The sequence below is a fragment of the Gigantopelta aegis genome, unplaced genomic scaffold (assembly GCF_016097555.1).
Source record: "Gigantopelta aegis isolate Gae_Host unplaced genomic scaffold, Gae_host_genome ctg5012_pilon_pilon:::debris, whole genome shotgun sequence".
NCBI classification, from domain to species: domain Eukaryota; kingdom Metazoa; phylum Mollusca; class Gastropoda; order Neomphalida; family Peltospiridae; genus Gigantopelta; species Gigantopelta aegis.
The window spans coordinates 1-22,134 of record NW_024534167.1 but is presented as its reverse complement, the minus strand read 5'-3'; the positions used below and the strand labels follow the sequence as shown (position 1 = coordinate 22,134).

At 36.4% G+C, this 22,134-nt stretch overlaps 1 protein-coding gene across 1 annotated transcript; it reads left to right on the top strand.

The window, feature by feature from the left end:
* On the top strand, positions 1–19,817 carry LOC121366209 (carcinoembryonic antigen-related cell adhesion molecule 1-like). The gene is made up of 10 exons (XM_041490742.1): positions 1–86; positions 4,000–4,308; positions 7,234–7,272; positions 8,123–8,326; positions 9,510–9,770; positions 11,719–11,997; positions 13,599–13,718; positions 14,858–14,888; positions 16,494–16,534; positions 17,618–19,817. Exons 1-10 carry the CDS (start codon positions 17–19, stop codon positions 17,776–17,778), a joined length of 1,515 nt encoding a protein of 504 aa, XP_041346676.1. The 5' UTR covers positions 1–16; the 3' UTR covers positions 17,779–19,817.
* The last annotated feature ends 2,317 nt before the right edge of the window (positions 19,818–22,134 follow it).

The following is a 22,134-nucleotide window of genomic DNA, read 5'->3' as shown; positions in this document are numbered from 1 at the left end:
GGGTTGACGCTTAGACATGGCGCAGGGATATCGCTACGAGTTCTGCTTCTTGTTGGTTCTTATTGACATGATTCATTCAGCCACTGGTTAGTATTTTAACCTAGTTCCTTTCAGATTATTGTACATATGTCTTTATAATAACCGAGCACTGCTGAACTGGTTTCAGATTAACCTTTCAGGTTATTGTACATCTTTCTGCATAATACCCGAGCACTGCTGCACTGGTTTCAGATTAACCTTTCAGATTATTGTACATCTTTCTGTATAATACCCGAGCACTGCTGCACTGGTTTCAGGTTAACCTTTCAGATTATTGTACATCTTTCTGTATAATACCCGAGCACTGCTGCACTGGTTTCAGATCAACCTTTCAGATTATTGTACATCTTTCTGTATAATACCCGAACACTGCTGCACTGGTTTTAGATTATTTCAGATTATGTAATCTTTCTGTATAATACCGGAGCGCTGCTGCACTGGTTTAGATCAACCTTTCAGATATTGTACATCTTTCTGTATAATACCCGATGCTGCACTGGTTTCAGATTAACCTTTCAGATTATGTACATCTTTCTGTATAATACCCGAGCGCTGCTAGATTACCTTTCAGATATTGTACATCTTTCTGTATAATACCCGAACACATTATGGTAGATTAACCTACTTATTGTACATACTGTATAATACAACTGCTAAACTGGTATCTATTTATTTTGATCACGTTTTTTTTAAATACTGCCCGATATGTTGTTCTTTTTGGCTGTCGATCTATCTGCGACTAAAACAACAACAACAAAACAAATCATTGCACAAAGACAAAAACAACAAACGCACCACCCTTTGGATTTAATTTTAAACTAACTTACTATAATGTCCACCATTCCCCCTATCTTGGAGACATTATGGGCAACTCAAAGCATATGAATGTATATAACCACTTCTGTGTTATGTAACAAAGATGGCGGACTCCATTAGGGTTATATTAAAGGAATACATCTTTGTACGCAATATTTAGCACAATGTATACATGGTACTCTACTGGACCGGAGCTCAAAGCATATTCTTGCGAGATATTATTCTGTGCAGTATGGTACCGTACAAAGATGGCGGACTCCATTAGGGTTGTATTAGAGGAATTCATCTTTGTAAGCAATGTGTGTATATATGGTACTCTACTGAACCGGAGCGCATAAATATCCTTGCGAAATATTATTAATGCCGGGTAAGTACCACTAGATGAATCGCACCAGTTCACTGGAGATGTGTGATAGAAGCCTGTACCGGTGAGTGTACCACTGTAGACGATTGTATACCGAACACATCAGAACACAAGTATTGTGCAAATGACCTAAATGTTGCCTGGTTTTTAGCACACTACTGAAGTGAGACAGAGAAGACACAACACCAGTGCCAGTAAATATACAATGTTAAAGATGTAAAACAGTTCTAACACCTGCCCTACCACAATTGAGCTGACGTGAACGTAGAGGAACCACGGACCCAGACAAATGAAGGAAATGTTTTTATTTAACGACGCATTCAACACATGTTATTTACGGTTTTATGGCGTCGGACATGGTTAAGGACCACACAGATCAGACAAATGACGCTACCCGTTATTTAGTGATGGGAATGGAAGATCATATACGTATGTTCTGAACTGATGAGCAGATCTAGCTCTACAGGCTGCAGAATCCATTTTTATCGACGAAACGTTCTCGTCTTGACCAGCATTGTAGAACCAGTTGTATATATAAGACTGTTCTGATTATGGAAGCAGTTGTACATATAAAACTGCTCTGATTGTGGAACCAGTTGTATATATAAGACTGTTCTGATTATGGAACCAGTTGTATATATAAGACTGTTCTGATTGTTGAACCAGCTGTATATATAAGACTGTTCTGATTGTGGAACCAGTTGTATATATAAGACTGTCTGACTGATTGTGGAACCAGTTGTATATATAAGACTGTTCTGATGAATATAAGACTGCTCTGATTGCTGAACCAGTTGTATATATAAGACTGTTCTGATTGTTGAACCAGTTGTATATATAAGACTGTTCTGATTGTGGAACCAGTTGTATATATAAGACTGTTCTGATTGTTGAACCAGTTGTATATATAAGACTGTTCTGATTGTGGAACCAGTTGTATATATAAGACTGTTCTGATTGTGGAACCAGTTGTATATATAAGACTGTTCTGAATGTTGAACCAGTTGTATATATCAGACTGTTCTGATTGTTGAACCAGTTGTATACATAAGACTGCTCTGATTGTTGAACCAGTTGTATATATAAGACTTCTGATTGTTGAACCAGCTGTATACATAAGACTGCTCTGATTGTGGAACTAGTTGTGTATATAAGATTGTTCAGTTTGTTGAAGAATCTTGTTTTGCAATATTTAAATCAACTCCTTTCTCCAGCTAAAGTTCAGTCATATTTTAAGATGACTACAATCCAGGCAGTTGAGATATCGTTTCCATAAGATGAGGTGAAGGTGTGGGGTTTTTCCACTTAACACAGGCCATTTGGAGGAATCCCAAGATCTCTGACTTAAATGATATATAGGTAGTACTAAACCAAATATAACTTCCGGCTGGGTCAAAAGTTGAGGTGCACCGATTTTTTTATAGAGAAGTTTAAACCACAAGTCCTGTGATTGGTGATAAATGTGAGTGTGTTGGTTGTAAGAAAAAAAGAAGAAGTTTCATCTGGGCAAAACATTTATGCAATTTTATTATTTCTTGTAGTACCACTGTGTCAAGTAGCCTTGTGTTCAAAACATGTATGAGGTACCTGCAAAAATAAGTACTCAAATGTTGTGCGAAATTAGGGTAGTCATAGACGCTACACGTTATCTCTGGTGTTTATGTCGATTGATACGCTGCAGGTAGGAGGTTTAACCACATATGTTACTATTGTCGTCTATGGGATTTGATTTGGTAGTATATACCCTATAATGATGACGCAACTGTACAGTTAGGGATGCGGAGGGCTGTTGGCCTATCACTTCTGCTTATTATGCATGTGCAATAATCTGGAAGAATTTGAATCATGGATGAACAAATATATACAGCTTCACCATCCAACTGATGAAGGGTATACAAACAGCAGAACGTGTCAAGTTAAGATGGATCAATTCTGGCGCTGCCCAACCACCTTGAAAGAGGATCTACAAAGAGACTGAATACGCAACTCACATTTGGACAGAACACACCAACTCATTTTGTGGATACAGTTAAACATCTCTTAAAATTGGAATAAACATATTAATACGAGTTAACGTGTTCTTGAATGCAGGTGGACATGTGTTAAAAAGATATATGCAACGTGTAAATTTCATTTCATTATATTCTGTGTTGTGTATTTAGTTGTATCAAACTGTTCTATTATTTACTGCAAACATTATCTCAGGTAAAAGGCAGGTCATTAGTAATGTGCTGAACCAGGACTTATGGGTTATGGGACGTCTGCTTTTTGTGAAGATACCATTTTAGTTCATATAGCTGATATCATACGGTACGCTGGGCACTAGAGGGTTAAACCAGACCGCAGATACACAAGATGCCTTCTATAATAATTTTGAAAGGATATATCATTTCATCAACATGACAATCCCAGTTTTAGACACTACGACGTATTTTTCACTGTTAAAACCGTTTTTTTATAATTTAAATTAGAAGTACTTACATTTTATTATTTAGAATATTAATTTTCTTAGACCTTAAGTGGTTATCGACATTCAGGTATTTGTGATGCCTCAAAATGCATTTTTCATAATTCTAAAAACGTCTGAGAAATAATTGTTATCGAGACAAGCTCTAGTTATTTTTACACAATATTTCCTCGTTTAAACCTCACAGACTTTAGCTTCCCTTTGTTATAACTTTATCCAGATGTGTTACAGGTTTGTAGATTAACTTACTATCCATTTTCACTCGCTTAAACTACGGTCTTCGCCTTTAACTTTATTGTTAATTATTTTTCAGGTCAATTTAACTTAACTGCATCTGGACCATATGGAATTGTTGGGTCACCTTTTACATTCACCTGTAGGAATGATTATCCTCCCGAGGTTACCTGGTTTGTGAATGATACAGAGTACACGATGCATTACCATCCAGGAGGTCGATGCCACTCTCGCTTGTCTCTTCCGACAAACTACACTTTCAACTGTTCCAAAAGAATATTTACGCTAACAATCAACTCTGTGAACATCAGTCAGCACGGAACAGTTTGGCGATGTGGTTTTAGACGTGGACCACCAGAGAGCAATACAATAGTGTTGGAAGTTCGAGGTAATAATAAGGTGGTTTAAGATCGGTCCCCGTCGGTGGACCCATTGAGGTATGGGCTATCCTGTTTGTAGGATGGTGCATATAAAAGATCCATTGCTAGTAATGAAACAATGTAGCGGGTTTCCTCTCTATGACTATATTTCAAAATTACACGTCGGTGNAAATTACAAAATGTTTGGCAGCCAATAGCTGATGATTTATAAATGAATGTGCTCTAGTGGTGTCGTTAAACAAAACGAACTTTAACTTTTTTTAAGAACATGCAAAGTTAAAGTTAACGTTTTTGTTCTTTAACGAAACCACTAGAGTACATTGATTTATGAACTATCGGCTATTGTATGTCAAACATTTGGTAATTTAGAGAGGAAACCCGCTACGTTTTCCCATTAGTAGCAAGGGATCGTTTAATGCACCATCCCACAGGAAATGCAAATTTCGATAATACCATATATAGGTACACATAAGACGCCCGGATGAAGATTGCTACAGATACTTGTCGAAACTATATTATCGCATTTAGCAGAGACGATGGTTGGTGTGAAGGTGATGGGCCACACGATTTTAATCTTTATCTTTGTATTGCTCCAAACGCTATTTCCTAGCATCAGGAGAAGAAAATAACATTGAGTTTGATATATAAAAAGAGTTCAGCTTTACAAGTGGAAAAAAAGAAGTCTAGTTCCCGTTCCCTATGGATCTAACATAAATACGCACATTCGTATATGTCTCTCTTGTGTTGTAATGTGTTGTAGTGTGTTTGTCTCTGTCTTTGTGTCTTTTGTTTCTGTGTGTATGCTTTTGTTTCTGTGTTTGTGTATGCTTTTGTTGTGTTTGTTCTCTCTGTTGGCTATTCTTGTGTGTGTTTCTCTCTTAATGATCTGTCTATTATTGGTTTCCCGAATAATTTGTGGCCAAATATAGCATGACCACCATCTTGTTTTTTTGTCAGTGTTTGTGTGCAAATAATTATTTAAAAAACTCTGAATGCGTTGATGTGTGTGCATAAAACAGTGACGTCACTAGTTTGTTGCGTGTCAACCCCTCTCAAGATTTGTCCCCCTTAAACACGATTTATTTCCTACTAGTAAATGAAATTATTGGTTGCAATTTTTAATACAGCGATGGAATGTTGTATGTGAGTTGCTGTTTTGATACGTGACTGAGTTTTCTGTTTACTATTTTTACAGATGGTTACCTGAGAAACCCCTGTTTACGTCAAGTAGCAGCACTTTACAATTTTAATATTCTGGAGTGAATAATGGAAAGATTATGTCTTGGGTCGATTGGTTTGTATTTGTTTATCACAAATAAATACAAAAAGGAGAATTTCTTAGGATCGGACCACCTTAGTGGACCAATTCACTGTGATTTCCCCCGTGACCACCAGGGCGTCACGGCTGGTATATCAAACCCCTTGGTATGTGATGTTCTGTCTGGGAAAGGGGATATAAAATAGCATGTGCTGCTAATGGAAAATATAGTTGGTTTCATCTAAAACAACGTGTCAATAATTATCAACTGTTTGACATCCAATAGCCAAAGATTAATAAATCGATGTGGTCTAGTCGTTAAATGAAAGCAACGGATAACTTTAATTAACGTACCGTTAAAGGTCCTATGTCAAAGTTCACCTAAAATATTTCTTTATTTTCACATTCATTTCACATTATTCGATCCCATGCATAATACTTCCATAATTAACTCAAGAATACTCAAGTAAATACAATCTTGCACTGTACGACAAGAGGGTTTTCCCCGAATAATTTGTGGATAAATATAGCATGGTCACCATCTTTGTTTCTTTCTCAGTTGTCTTCAAATAATTATTTTTAAAAAAACCCAGAATGCGTCGAATGTGTACGCATAAAACAGTGACGTCACTAGTTAATGCGTGTGAACCCCTAGCAAGATTCGCCCCCTGAAACACCTTTTTTTCCTACTAGTAAATAAAGTTATTTGGTTGCATTCTTTAATAAGCCTGTACGTACAGGCTATCATTTTTGTAAGGGGCAGGCTGACTTTTGCCCGAATTAAACGAACTACTAAACAGCATCTGCCCCGGATTGGGCCCCTGGTTTCTCAGGGACCGAACCCTGGGGCGGACGTGCTCGAAACCTATGTGGTACATGAGCATGTGAAAGCCTTACCCACACACGCACCAAACAGCTATATAGGGTTGCAAACAAATCACTACGCATTGTTACATGGATTACAACTAAATGTGAGAGTTGAAAGAAATACATGGTAAAAAGGTCTTAGGTTAGCATATTTCGCCCGATACTAGGGGACAGTTGCCTCCTCCCCCTGCCCCCTGCCTCGTACGCTTATGAACATGTAGCTGAAGGTATAAAGTTATGTTCGAAAGCAAACAACTAATAAATATTTTTGTCGTGAATCGCCAGTAATGCAACTTTGACATAGCTAATTTAAGGCACTAACTGGTTAATAAACATTTGTCGTGAACCGCCAGGAATACAACTTTGACATAGCTCATTTAAGGCACTAACCGGTTAATAAACATTGTGGGGAATCGCCAGTAATATAACTTTCACATAGCTCATTTAAGGCACTAACCTAAATAAACATTTGTTTCAGTCAATATAAGCCACATTCTAACTGGATGTAGCTACACACTAAGGTAATCGTCTGCCCCTTTGAACCGCCAGTAAGGCTCACATTTAACATAGCTCATTTCACTACACTCTAAGTTAATAAACATTTGTCCCTTTCAGTCAACAACTTTGACATAACTGGATTAAGGCACTACACTCTAAGATAAACGTTTGTCGTGAACCGTCCAGTAATACTCACATTGACAACTGGATTTAAGGCACTACACTCTAAGATAATCGTCTGTGAACTTTCAGTCAATACAAGGCTCACATTCTAACTGGATGGCACTACACGGTTAATAAACGTTTACAGGTGGCCCAGGTTCAGTCAATATACGGAACACCTTCATCAGTAATCTGTTAATGAAAGGGATGACGTAGTCACTATGCAGCAGACTGATAATCGTCTGCCCCTTTCAGTTCAATATAAGGCTCACATTCAAGCATTCTGGATATCCGGAATCACTACACTCTAAGACACGTGTCTGTCAACCCAGATTTCAGTCAAATATACAGTTCACTCACGTATTCTAACTGGATATGTTTACTACACTCTAAGAACAGTTGATCGTCTTTATAAATTCAGTCAATAGAAGGCTCACATTCTAACTGGATGTATCACTACACTCTAAGATCCTGCGTCTGCGCCCGGATTCCAGTCAATATAAGGCTGTTACATTCTAACTGGATGTCTTCACTACACTCTAAGATAATCGTCTGCTCTCCTTTCAGTCAATATAAGGCTCACATTCTAACTGGAGTACCTGTTACATCTACACTCTAAGATAATCGTCTTCCCCTTTCAGTCAATATAAGGCTCACATTCTAACTGGATATGTCACTACACGTGAAGGAGGTAAGATAATATTTTCTGCCCCTTTATTTCAGTTTCAAAATAATTTTGTTCAATACGGTCATTCTAATATTTAGCGATGTGTCAACAAAGTAATCTAATGCATTATTAATCGTCTGCCCCTTTTTGTTCAGTCAATATAAGGCTCACATTCTAACATTTATGCATTACAACTACAGTAATCTTTTCAAATCATAGGCTTGATTAAGTTGTTAAGGTTCAATCATTTTGTTCAAAGGATATTTCTCTTGACTTTAGGTGTGGCCCATTTGAAGATACCATACGGAATCTGGGTTCTCCGTTCAGTCAATATAGAACTCCTCACATTACTTGTTTGAGAATAATACAGAGTACAGGATATATTCCCATGGAAGAGGTGAATGTGATATTGATATTTTGCTACACATTCGGAGAAACTACACTTTCAACTGTTCATATGAACTCTTTACCCTAACAATAAACTCTGTGAACATCCACCAGCACAGAACAGCATGGCGATGTAGAGGGTTTCCTTGGGAATCAACGAGCAACACAGTAGTGCTAGAAGTTCGAGGTAATAAACACAATAAAATTCACATTTATAATCAAACTAGCTACATGCATATAGCCCTTCCCAGCTTCCACGAACATTGTTTATTGTAAATAACACAACACCCGCTCCCCTCCAACCCCCACCCCCCAAAACAACCCCCCCCCCAAAAAAAAACCCCAAACAAACAAACAAACAAACAAAACAAAACAACAACAAACAAACAAAAAAGGAAACCACACCCCAAAAACACAAACAATAAAAAACCCCACTATTTTTGGGTGCAAAAAATCAACAACAACAACAACAACAACAAAAACCACACACAGACAAAAACCACACACAACAAATAAACCCACACTATTTTTTGGTGCAATTTAGAAAACAGTAAATAACTTATTGTAAATACCATATTCGTCAGTATCATATATTAGGAATAAAAATAATGTATTATGTTCGCCAGAGGCTCGCATAATACAATTTTTATTCCTAATATATGATATTGACGATACCAAAAAACACTGGTAATAACCTCTATATATATCCTCGAGTAACCGTGAACCGGCCTATTAACGAGAAAAGATTTTTTGCACACGCGCATTGTACGATCGATTTGATGAAATAATGTTTTACCTTGTTCACTTTATTGTCAAAATCAACCAGCAAATGTTAATATCCATGCCATATTTTGCTGTGAAGAGATTAAATACATGTCGTAGTCTAATGTTGACATTCTTCAGCTACTCCCGTAAACCGAACTATTGTTTGTTTTTTTGCAAGAGTGACGCGTGTCACGTGACGTCACCAAAAACTCTTATGCAGTGAATTTGCGAAGCAGACGAGACTTTGACAATGACATCAGTGTGAAACTGTTCTTTCGGTTCCTTAAAAAGTAGTCAAACGTAAATAGACCGGTATATGGGGTAGCCCGGTTCACGTTTTTTAATGATATATATTGATATGTATATTTTAGATGTGGATATATCTTTCTGTTTGGAGATGGCCATTTTATATGTCAACACTAATTTCCATGTGCAGATGTGTACCTTCTATGTGGAAATATTTATAGATATGTCTATATTATGAAGGTGATATTTATTTCTATATGAAGATGTATATTGTGTACTTGGATACATATTTTTATTCTGCAACCACCGTTTCTGTTAACAGAATATGATGACGGATATATGTCGATATATATTTCTAGACGGTCCTGGTTCAACAGTGCGAGTGAACACACCGTCTGTATTAATTCCCGAAGAAGGAAGTGACGTAGCAGTGTCATGCGCAGCAGACTGTTTCCTCCGATGTGACTTCACGTGGACGTTCAACAACAAGACAATAAGCAACTTAAGCATTCTTTCTCTATCCGGAATTAACAGAACACAGAATGGAACTTACACGTGCACCGCTGTCAATCCAGATATACGACAATCGGCAAACACATCAGTATACGTGGATGTGCTGTGTGAGTATTAAAGGAATAGATCCCAGTTTCAGCCCATGAAAATGCACACTAAGTTTAGTTAATCTACAAACCTGTAACGCATTTGGATAAAGTTACAATTGAGTGAAACATGAGTTTGTGACTTTGAAATGGTAAAATACCCTCTAAAATAGACTAAAACTCGACTCCATAACTGTTACTTCTCAGACGCAAGCGCGTTTTTAAAAATATGAGAAATGCATTTTGTGATATTAAAAACACCAGGATCACCAAAAACACTTCGAATGTACGGAAATGGATAATATAAACAATAAAATCTGAGTAAAGTATGATTTCAGTTATCAAAAAGGGCTCTAATAGTAAACAATATGACTTAGTGTTTAATAACTAGTGTATGTCCCTTTAATTAACTGTTTTTAGTACATACACAGACTGAAACATTAATTTAAATGCAAACTAAACACGTGTTATTTTGTTTTGTTTTGTTTCCTGTTATTATTTTCATTTCATTTCAACTTGTTTTCGTGATTATATTAAATTAATGTTCAAGCACGTTGTCCTGGACAAATACCTCAGCTATCTGGGCTGGTTAGTTGTTAGTTTGTTGGTGGTTAGTGAAAGAGAAGAGGATGTAGTGATCTTACACCTACACACTGAGTTACTAAAACCCGCTCCGGGTGGGAGCCGGTACCGGGCTGCGAACCCAGTACCTACCAGTCTTATGTCCGATAGCTTAACCACGACACCACCGAGACCAATAATTAGAACATCTTTCTGGGTATTTTTATTTTGGGAAATAATTCGCTGTAAGCTTAAAAAAAGGTTGGATGAAAACCTTTACTGGGGTAAGTGGTATCGATATAATACAAGTAAAAGTAGGACAACGTTCGTCTGAGGTATAATAGGTGCTAGGATCAAACCTCCTCGGCAGACACGTTCCCCAAGTTCAGAGAGCACTACTATTACTCATTATTAATTATTATTATTATTATTATTTTATTTATTTATTTTATTTATTTATTTATTTTTTATATTATTTTTTTTGGGGGGAGGGAGGGATTGGGGTTATTTATCGGCCCCTATATTATACATTATAACGACTACATCAAATTGCAAATTTAACCATCACTAAGATATATAGAGGACATTTCATGTTTTTTGTCAAATATGATTTATATCTCATCGAGTGAAGCTTGCAAACTTCACTCAATGAGATATGAATCATATTTGACAAAACCCATGAAATTTTCTATTTATTATATAACTTTTGGCAATTTACCTTTATTTTTAATATGCCAGGAGCAAAATAGTTCCGGCTTTCTTACCATGAAGATAACACTTTCTACAGTGACGATAACACATTTTAGAGTGAAATGGTGACATTTTCACTCTGAAATGTGTTATCGTCACTGAGTGACTGATAACACCTTTATTTCACTGATATTTTAAGATATATCACTAAATGTTATATAATAAATATGTATAATAAACGGGTCTTGAGAACACGTTAAATGTTTTATCTTGCATACGTTTTCTGCTATTCAGCTATAAAAAACTGAACTCTTTTCTTTTTATGAATTACCCAAAATATCGTAGTAGTTAATGTATGTTTAATGAATGGTAAGCAATATTTGTAACAAACATTTCAGTTTGAAAGCAAACACTGGAAATGAAACAGTTCTAAACCGCTTGTTCTGATATAATGTTTACTCTTAATGCAATGCAAATTTAAAGTAATAATTTTGTCTTTTAATTTTTACATATCTAATTTAATATTGGTCCTGCTAATATAGTTGGCACTAATTTCTTAATGTAAATAGCTGTTCAATGGTTTGAGATGTTTGTGGCATTGGTTACCAGAAAGCATATTGAGTGTTTTGTCTGATAATTGCGTCTTTCTAACTGTCAAGTTCAAATATTGGAAACCCAAATTACTACATTAAAAACTGCTTTACGGTTACATTTTCAGACCAACCTGTTATTAAGTTGTTGCAGTTAAAGAAACCCGACACTAAAGCTGTTGTTGACGAAGTAAGACCCATCACACTGATATGTGTTGTCGACAGCAACCCAACATCTAGCATGAAGCTGTTCAGGGACAGACAACTCGTACGACAGATGACGAATGTGACGAGTCTGGAATACACCTGGCGCGAAGCTCTGTGTCAAACCTCCGGGACGTACTCGTGTGAAGCAGAAAACAGCGTGAAGTCACCGGCCAAGAAAACCACGGAACTGGTTGTTGAATGTATGATACAATAATACAATATAAGATTAGATCAGATCAGATCAGTTCAGATATGATCAGATATGATCAGATATGATATGATATGATATGATATATGATATGATATGATATGATATGATATGATATATGACATGACATGACTTGACATGACATGATCTTATATGATATATGACATGACATGATATGATATCAGAGCTCGAATTTAAGCATTTGCTACCTACGGCAATTTTGAAATGTTTTCGCCGTAGCAAAATGCTTACCGACGGCAATCTTAAACCAATAACTATGGCAACAAATATAACAAATCATGAAACGACCCTTCAACGAACGTCAATAATTTTTATCCATCGGCAAACAAACACTCCCCCCCCCCCTTCCGCCACCGAGGGCAAGTGATATTGCAACTACGGCAGTTGTCGTCGGTGCCGTCGGTGCCGTCGTAGAGTTCGAGCCCTGTGATATAATAGAGAACATGGCATTTTAAAGAGGTAGTCTCAAAGCTGCAGCATGACCAAACATATTTATTCATTTTGCTTGTGAAATATAAAGATTATAAATTCATATATGCCCACTATAAAGTTATATCTAAGTACATTAATTTACTACTATATTATTTATATTTATTTCATTTTAAAATTCAATGAGAGTGACCGACATCTTAACATGTCACGTCACAGTTTGAATTTGAATAGCATCTTGATAACATCAAATAACTGGCTGTTATTTTATGAATGTTGATGAATATTTTCTAATGTAATCTTTAATGAATCTTTTATATGCATCATCTCACAGACAGGATAGCACATACCACCACCTTTAATATACCAGTCGTGGTGTAGTGGCTGGAACGAGAAATAGCCCAATAGGCCCACCGACGGGGATCGATCCCAAACCGACCGCGCATTAATCGAGCGCTTTACCACTGGACTACATCACGCCCCTCAAACGATCTTTTATATACACTTTCCTGTAGACAGAACAGTACATACCACGTCTCTTGATGTACCGTTCGTGGGAAACCCCCCGAGTCCATCAAAGACAATCGAACCTACGACCTATTGCAACTCAGACGAGCGCTCTGCCACTGAACCACACCCTGCCATGAATTGGAGGGGAGTGCAGGAAAAATTCTCAACCCTGAACGCGAAGAAATGCTTATAGAGTAAAGCTAATTTATTAGCTATATTTTGAATTTCTTAGATATTATGTCATTCGTTTCAAAAACAAGGGAATAAATAAACTGCATCTTTCTCCAAAAATGATAGGATTGGCTAGTATTATAACACAAGTACATATTCCAGTAATTGTTCATATTTATTCATTTCTTATAGCAATAGTATACTGTTGCGGATTCGATTCAATAAATTATTAACATGGTGATCAAAAGTGCGGTTTGCTCAAACCCTCAACTCCGACGTTTGCCCGAAATCCCTCCCCAACCCCCTCCCCCCAAAAAACGCCAACAACCCCAACAACAAAAACCAACACACAAACAACACAACAGAAAACCAACAACAACCCCAAAACAACGAAAGTTTGCTTTGCATATAAAATGTCTAACTAACCAGTGTGTATGACACGGCCATCTTGTGTGTTTGTAGGTTTTCCTGGTAAAGAAGACGGTCGGTTCGCGGCAGGTTTTGGGGCAGGGATTGGAACAACAGTTGCCCTACTCCTGCTATGTGCAGCAGCCGTCCTTTTGTACTTCCGGGTGAAGAAATGTAACTACAGCATTACTTTATTTTAACTCTGAATATGTATCACAAATATGTTTATGTATATTCCTGCTTGTATGTGTATATGTGTCTGTGTGTGTCTTTCTATCTGTCTATGTGTACATGTACTTGTGTGTGTATATGTGTCTGTGTGTGTCTTTCTATCTGTCTATGTGTACATGTACTTGTGTGTGTATATGCGTCTGTGTGTGTCTTTCTATCTGTCTATGTGTACTTGTGTGTGTATATGCGTCTGTGTGTATCTTTCTATCTGTCTATGTGTACTTGTGTGTGCATATGCGTCTGTGTGTGTCTTTCTATCTGTCTATGTGTACTTGTGTGTGCATATGCGTCTGTGTGTATCTTTATATCTGTCTATGTGTACTTGTGTGTGCATATGCGTCTGTGTGTATCTTTCTATCTGTCTATGTGTACTTGTGTGTGCATATGCGTCTGTGTGTGTCTTTCTATATGTCTATGTGTACTTGTGTGTGTATATGCGTCTGTGTCTATATTTCTATCTGTCTATGTGTACTTGTGTGTGTATATGCGTCTGTGTGTGTCTTTTTATCTGTCTATGTGTACTTGTATGTGTATATGCGTCTGTGTGTATCTTTATATATGTCTATGTGTACTTGTGTGTGTATATGCGTATGTGTGTGTCTTTCTATCTGTCTATGTGTACTTGTGTGTGTATATGCGTCTGTGTGTGTCTTTCTATCTGGCTATGTGTACTTGTGTGTGTATATGCGTCTGAGTGTATCTTTCTATCTGTCTATGTGTACTTGTATGTGTATATGTGTCTGTGTGTGTCTTTCTATCTGTCTATGTGTACATGTACTTGTGTGTGTATATGCGTCTATGTGTGTCTTTCTATCTGTCTATGTGTACATGTACTTGTGTGTGTATATGCGTCTGTGTGTATCTTTCTATCTGTCTATGTGTACTTGTGTGTGTATATGCGTCTGTGTCTTTCTATCTGTCTATGTGTACTTATGTGTGTATTCAAATGTGAATGAGTGTATGTATGTGTGTATGTGTGTATGTTTGTGTGTGCACGCTTGTGGTTAGTTTTGTTTGTGTTTGTCTGTGTATGTGTGTAATGTTAAATGGAAATGTTGAATATTTTTTTTATTGCATTTCAGCTCGAAAACATAAGCAGGAGAAAACCTCGAGGTATGATTACTTGTCAATATGTATACACACACACACACACACACACACACACGCGCACGTACGTACACGCACACGCACACGCACACACAAGCCATGTTTTGGGTAGAGATGTGGTCCTATATAATAATTTTCACTAACAAATGCTACGATTATCTCGAGCCAGTTGGTTCGGTCTTTCCAACACGAACAGCCGAGAGTCAGAACAGAAATACTCACTATTCCGCTATTAAGAAGATATTGATGTTCTAGTGGTCAGAACAGAAATACTCACTACTCCGCTATTCAGAAAATATCGATGTTCTAGTGGTCAGAACAGAAATACTCACTACTCCGCTATTCAGAAAATATCGATGTTCTAGTGGTCAGAACAGAAATACTCACTACTCCGCTATTCAGTAAATATCGATGTTCTAGTGGTCAGAACAGAAATACTCACTACTCCGCTATTCAGAAAATATCGATGTTCTAATGGTCAGAACAGAAATACTCACTATTCCGCTATTCAGAAAATATTGATGTTCTAATTCTCTTAGCAAAACAAATCGCTCACTATTGTTTCTGTGTGGACGTTGCAATACGACATGTACAACATTCTCACTCACCAAACCCCAACATATTCTGTACGAATACATTTTCAAATTTTCAAATTCGTATTTCTTAGATTGAGTTTGATACTAAATTCCAGTGTTGCGCAGTGATTATGACAACTCTGATTTAGTCTTAAACATGATTTATCAGATATGTCCCGTACAAATCCATTTGGAATTTCAAAGCAAATCGCTCACTATTCTTTCTGTATATGAAAGTTGCAATAGGACGCGACACAATGGTCCATGACTTTTGTGTCTATAATTCCTGTACAGCATTCTGACCCGTCAAATCCTCTACTGTACGGAATCATTTTTAATTTCAAAAATCATTAAAAATATTTTTTTTTAACGACACAACTAGAGCAAATTAATTTGTGTATCATTGGCTAGTGGATGTAAAATATTTAGTAATTTTGACATTTAGTCTTATAGTGGAAACCCGCTACATTTTTGCAATAGTAGCAAGGAATCTTTATATGCACCATCCCACAGACAGGATAGCACATACCACGGACTTTGATATACCAGTCGTGGTGCATTGGATATGACTGGTGCAAAGTCATTGGGGCTGACACATTAAGTTTAAAATGCTAGTGATAGCCAGCTTTGTTGACCCCAAGTAATCTACAACAACACCGTTAGAGCTCATTAATTTATTAATCATCGGCTTTTGGATGTCAAACATCTGGTAATTGTGATATAGTCTTAAAGAGGAAACCCGCTAAATGTTTCTGTTAGTACCAAGTGATCTTTATATGCATCATCCCAAAGACAGGATAGCACATACCACAGTCTTTGATACACCGGTCGTGGTGTACAGGCTGGAACGAGAAGTACCCCAATGGACCCACCGACAGGGATCGATCCTAGACCGACCGTGCACCAAGCGAGCTGTTTACCACAGGGCTACGTCCCGCCCCAATGATATTGCAGAACACGTTAGTTTGTCTTCGTTGCTGCGTTTCACAACTTTGAATGTTTCTGCGTGATTTGTGTTTTACTTTTGTGATTTCAGCAGAAACACGGAACAGCAGCTATACAGTAATGCAGCTTTTGGTGAGTATAGGATTGGATGGGTCAATTACTAATTACCCTGATAATGTATTCAGTACAACAGTAATACACGTATCAAAGAACATATGTTATGGCTTGTAAGGATATATTTCATCTTTACGGCTTTTACCGTTGACACTTGTCTAAAAAGTAAAACAATAAAAGCTTTATTATCCACGTAGTTCAAGATAGTCAGGTTAATATAACCAGTATGACCCATATGTGTCGTAATGATTTCGCGTGCATAGCGAATGACGTCATTTTGGGAAGCGACGTCATAACTTAATGTGGCTTGTTCAGTCTAAACGCTTATACAATGACGTCATTTCGGAAGATGACGTCGTTTCGTCGTCTCTTTCTTAGTTACGTTTCAAATGTTTTGACATGGTCCTAGCTTGTTATTCATAAAAATAATATTATGGATAATTCGGATAATAAAGAAATTATTACACTCGCGTGTGAATCGTATTGATTTTACGAAACGAGTGTCGGGATTCTTGTATTGCCTGAGCTCGTATAATAATTTATATTTATTATCTACGTGGTTCAACATAACCGAGTTAATAATAATCATACAAAGCACATGTTTACTAACGTAATTTTGGGAAGCAACGTCATAACATGACGTTGCTTCGCCAGTCCTAGCTCAGACTGGGCAGTTGAAATATGACGTCATGTATTCGTCTCCTTCTAGTTGTGGCTGAAACATTTTGAGTTGGGTCTTGTTATAAAATAAATTATTACACTCGCGTGCGAGTCGTAGTGGTTTTACGAAACTCGTGTCAGGATTCATGTATTACCCTCGCTCTCGCTCGGGCATTAAAAAAATCCTTTCACTCGTTTCGTAAAATAAGTACGACACACAGGCTCGTTTAATAATCTCTATGTATTACACCTCCAATATTTTGAATATACTACGTCAAACACCGGTCTTCATGTTTGTAGTCTCAAATGTATGGACGTCTGCATCATAACAACACATTTAATTGATAATTACTGCAAATCCTTGTTATTGTTTGTATACAATTTGACTACGATGATGCTACTTTAATTTGAAGGCTTATTGTGTTATTATCGTTCCTATAGGTAATCAAGACGAGTCTGCTAGACCGGAAGCTCACGCTGCACCGGAAGCTGATAATACTGTATACTCATCGCTTGGCGCAGCAGGTTCTGAGTCACCCTATGAAGGTCTTACATTTGATAACAGAACACAAGAAGTGACGTACGAAAACGTACAGAAGTGAACGCTGTTGATTGGTTCCTTTCATCAGACTTGAACTCAGTTCACTTGGTGAACTGCGACTAGAGATATGCTGATATCATAAAGCAGCAGGTGTTGACAAAGTAGTTAACGAATACATTAAGTCAACCGCTACGTTGCTGATGCCAGTTTATGTTAAACTTTTTAATACTATTTTTGATAATGGAGTCTTACCAGATGAATGGCATATCGGTATTATTATAACAATGTTTGAAAACAAAGAAAATTACCGACGAATCACATTACTTTGCTGCTGCTCACAACTTTAATTAGTAACCGTTTAAGTTTATTCATTGAGGAAAATAATACGATTAGTGAGGCCCAGACCGCGTTCCGTAAAGGCTACTCAACTACAGACCATATTTTTACATTACGTCACTTAATAGATATCTTGAAAAAAATAAAAATAAATTGCGGTTTTGTGGATTTAAAAAAAACATTCGACACGGTACCTAGAATACAGCTCTGGCATAAACTACCACAGCATAACATAACCGGTAATTTTTTTAGAATTATCCATCAAATGTATCAAGGCGTTAAATCAATGATTGTCGTAAATAATCAGCAATCTACTTTATTCCCATGTAACAACGGTATCCGTCAAGGTGAAAATTTATCCCCTATTCTATTCTCCCTGTATTTTTATGATTTAGAAGATTATTTATCTAGCCATGGATGTGAAAGGGTTTCCCCTACAGGAGACAACCAAGATCACACAATAGATATTGCTTTACACATGCGTTGCTTGTTATATGTAGACGGAGCTGCCCTATTATCAACCACTGCAGCAGACCTCCAACACACCTTAAATATGTTTTATCAATATTGCAATAAATGGAAACTTAAAATAAACGGAAACAAAACAAAAATATTGATATTTAACACTAGAGGTTATAAACATAATTTTAAGATTGGAAAAATACATTTGAACCTGTGAAAGAATACAAATATTTAGGAATTGCTTTTACAAAATTAAACAACTTTCGAATTACTAAGAATAGACTTAAACAACAGGCTACCAAGGCCATGTACTTTGTACTATCAAAATCAAAGGACAACTATCTATCAACCGAATGATAACTTAAAATGATCCACTTAATGGTTCTCCCAGTTTTATTATATGGATGCGAAATATGGGGATACGAAAAAGTTGATATATTTAATTCTGTACAAATAAACTTTCTAAGACACATCATACCTGTTGAAAACGCAACACCAATATTTATACTTTATGGAGAATTAGGGACAATGCCAGTCGAGTTAACTATATATAGAAGAATGGTATGTTACTGGGCGCGACTGATATCAGGAAAACAATCAAAATTGTCTGCTCTTTTATACAAAATTATGTTAAATGGCCACGTTACTAACGGAACTAACTATAACTGGATTAATACTGTTAAAACACACTGACTAATTTGGGAATGGGTGATATCTGGATAAGACTATCTTTCACATCAGTAAATTGTCTCTCACAACAAATTAAACAAAGACAATGCGATCAGTATTTACAAACATCGAAAAATACCATATCACAGTCATCGAGAGGCAACTATTTTTCGAAGGCTATATTAATAAACTACCAGAAAAACTGTGGACAACACTTAAAATATAGAACGTCTAACCATTACCTACCCGTTGAAATTGGACGTCGGAATAACATACTCATAGAAGATAGAATGTGTACACTATGTAATGCAATGGACATTGGCGACGAGTTCCATTATGTTTTGATTTACCTTTTTTTTCATAATTGAAGTCCAGTTGCTACGCGACCAAGTACTTATAAATTTAGAGAACTAATGGAGAATAAACGAATTAGTACCTAAAGAAATTAGCATGATTCATAAATATAATAATTAATTAATCCAAACGCCCTTGACTACAAACCAAACATATTTAATAAAATATTATCATTATCCACTGCACCATATACAAGTTTAACAATCTATTCGTTTATAAGTACTTGAATACCCGTATTTCTGTATTAAATATGTGTGTTATTATATAATATATTAATATGCATATTTGTATGTGTTTGTGTATGTATTGTAATTAATGTATTTACTGTCAACCATCTTGTCACGTGTATAATAACAAATGTGTATGTATATATTCCTCCTATGCCGATGTGTAACGGCCCGAGTGTAAATAAAGTCTTGTCTTGTCTTGACAAGTGAACGCTGTTGATTGGTTCCTTTCATCAGACTTGTGCTCCATTTACTTGGTTCACACAGTTGTCGAGTTCTCCGCGGAAAATATCATGAGGTCAGAGATTTAATATTGAAAAACAAATGTGACAACCGAGAACAAACGACCCAGGTTGACTGGAGTAATTAAACCCATTTTTAGAAATAAAGGAAATCGTTCATTACCAGACAATTATAGACCAATAACGTTGCTCTGCTGCATGTCTAAACTATTGACCACAATTTTAAATAACCGATTAAATGCTTTTATTGAAGAAAATACTATATTGAATGAATCTCAGACTGCTTTCCGAAAAGGCTACTCTACTACCGACCATCTATTTAATATACATTCTCTGATCGAAATTTTAAAGACAAGAAAACGAAATTATTTTGTGCTTTTGTAGATTTCCAAAAAGCTTTTGATCTAATTTCTAGACCTTGCCTCTGGCAGAAATTGTTAGAAAATAATATAAATAGAAAATTCTTTAAAATAATTTATCAAATGTATCAAGGAATAAAATCATGTATTTGTACAAACAAACCCCACGAAACCTCATACCTATTTCCATGCAACATCAGTGTCCGACAAGGAGAAAATTTGTCGCCTGTCCTATTTTCCCTTTATCTAAATGATCTAGATACTTACTTAAAAAGCCATAATTGTACTGGGGTATCCCTGGAGAAAGATGAAACGTTCTATGAAACAGGTCTTTACTTTTTATGTTTATTATATGCTGACGATACTGCGCTTCTCGCTTCAAACGCCCCTGACTTACAACAATCTCTAAATGTCTTTTCATAATATTGCAATAAATGGAAACTCAAAGTAAATGCAAGTAAAAGTAAAATAATAATTTTCAATGGCACCAGCAATGATTATAAGAAGGTTTTTACACTTGGAAATGATGTGCCTGAAAACGTAAAAGAAATATAAATACCTAGGTCTTACTTTTACTAAACTAAATAAATTTAATACAAGCAAAAAACAGCTAACTCAAAAGGCAACAAAAGCAACGTACTTTGTTCTGTCTAAATCTAAAGACAATAACTTTTCAGTAGAATGCAAATTAAAACTATCTGACTCCATTGTACTCCCGGTTCTCTTATACGGATGCGAAATATGGGGTTACAAAAACATCGATATCATTGAAAATATTCATATAAAATTCTTAAGACACATCCTACCAGTAAAAAACAGGAACCCTGCTATTCATGTTACATGGAGAAATAGGAAAAAGACCCCTTAAATTAATTATTCAACAAATAATTATAAGTTTTTGGGCCCGTATCGTATCTGGTAAACAAACAATTACAATAATGTGACATTACATTAGTTTATTCAAATTGTACTTTATTATTGCCTTTGTTATTCTATTGTATTTGTATTATACTACTGTCTCTATTACTGTATTGCATTTGTTTTAATACCATTGTTCTACTGTCTCCTGTAAACCCTATCTTGTCACAACAGTTTATATACATGTATCATGTTCCTCATATGCCGTTGTGTAACGGCCTGAGCGTAATAAAGTTCTGTTCTGTTCTGTTTCTGGTGAGAGCAGACGAATTTATTTGCCACAATCACCTGCGAATTAACAACAACTTACATTAGCCTTATCCACATAGCTAGCAGCTATTAACCAGCGGGGCCAAAGACGTCCACGTAATTGATATAGAAGGAAGACAATAGAACAACAAAGACAGGAACAAAATAGGGAACAAGAGAGGAGCCTGAGCGCTGGGTTACCACATCAATTGAACTAGGTAATTATGTTTAAACAGCCCCAGCAAAGACACATTTTTATTAGATGTATGGAAGGAAATCGTGTTTTTTAATAGTATTTTGTTTCTGAAACGGACTAGTTATGTCTTGTGTTATGTTTAACACCGGAATAGAGGGCAATTCTTACCCTGTCTGCTGATGTCTTGTTGTAGAGTTGATGATTTATGTCTTGTGTTATGTTTAACGCCGGAATAGAGGACAATTCTTACCCTGTCTGCTGATGTCTTGTTGTAGAGTTGATGATTTATGTCTTGTGTTATGTTTGACGCCGTGATAGAGGGCAATTCTTACCCTGTCTGCTGATGTCTTGTTGTAGAGATGATGATTTATGTCTCGTGTTATGTTTGACGCCGGAATAGAGAGC

What these genes read in the sequence shown, in the direction of transcription:
- LOC121366209 (XM_041490742.1), top strand. Translation starts at nt 17, where the DNA reads ATGGCGCAGGGATATCGCTACGAGTTCTGCTTCTTGTTGGTTCTTATT. An exon ending in GTACTTCCGGGTGAAGAAAT is followed by an intron (nt 13,719 to 14,857) that starts GTAACTACAGCA and finishes ATTGCATTTCAG; the next exon opens with CTCGAAAACATAAGCAGGAG. An exon ending in ATACAGTAATGCAGCTTTTG is followed by an intron (nt 16,535 to 17,617) that starts GTGAGTATAGGA and finishes TCGTTCCTATAG; the next exon opens with GTAATCAAGACGAGTCTGCT.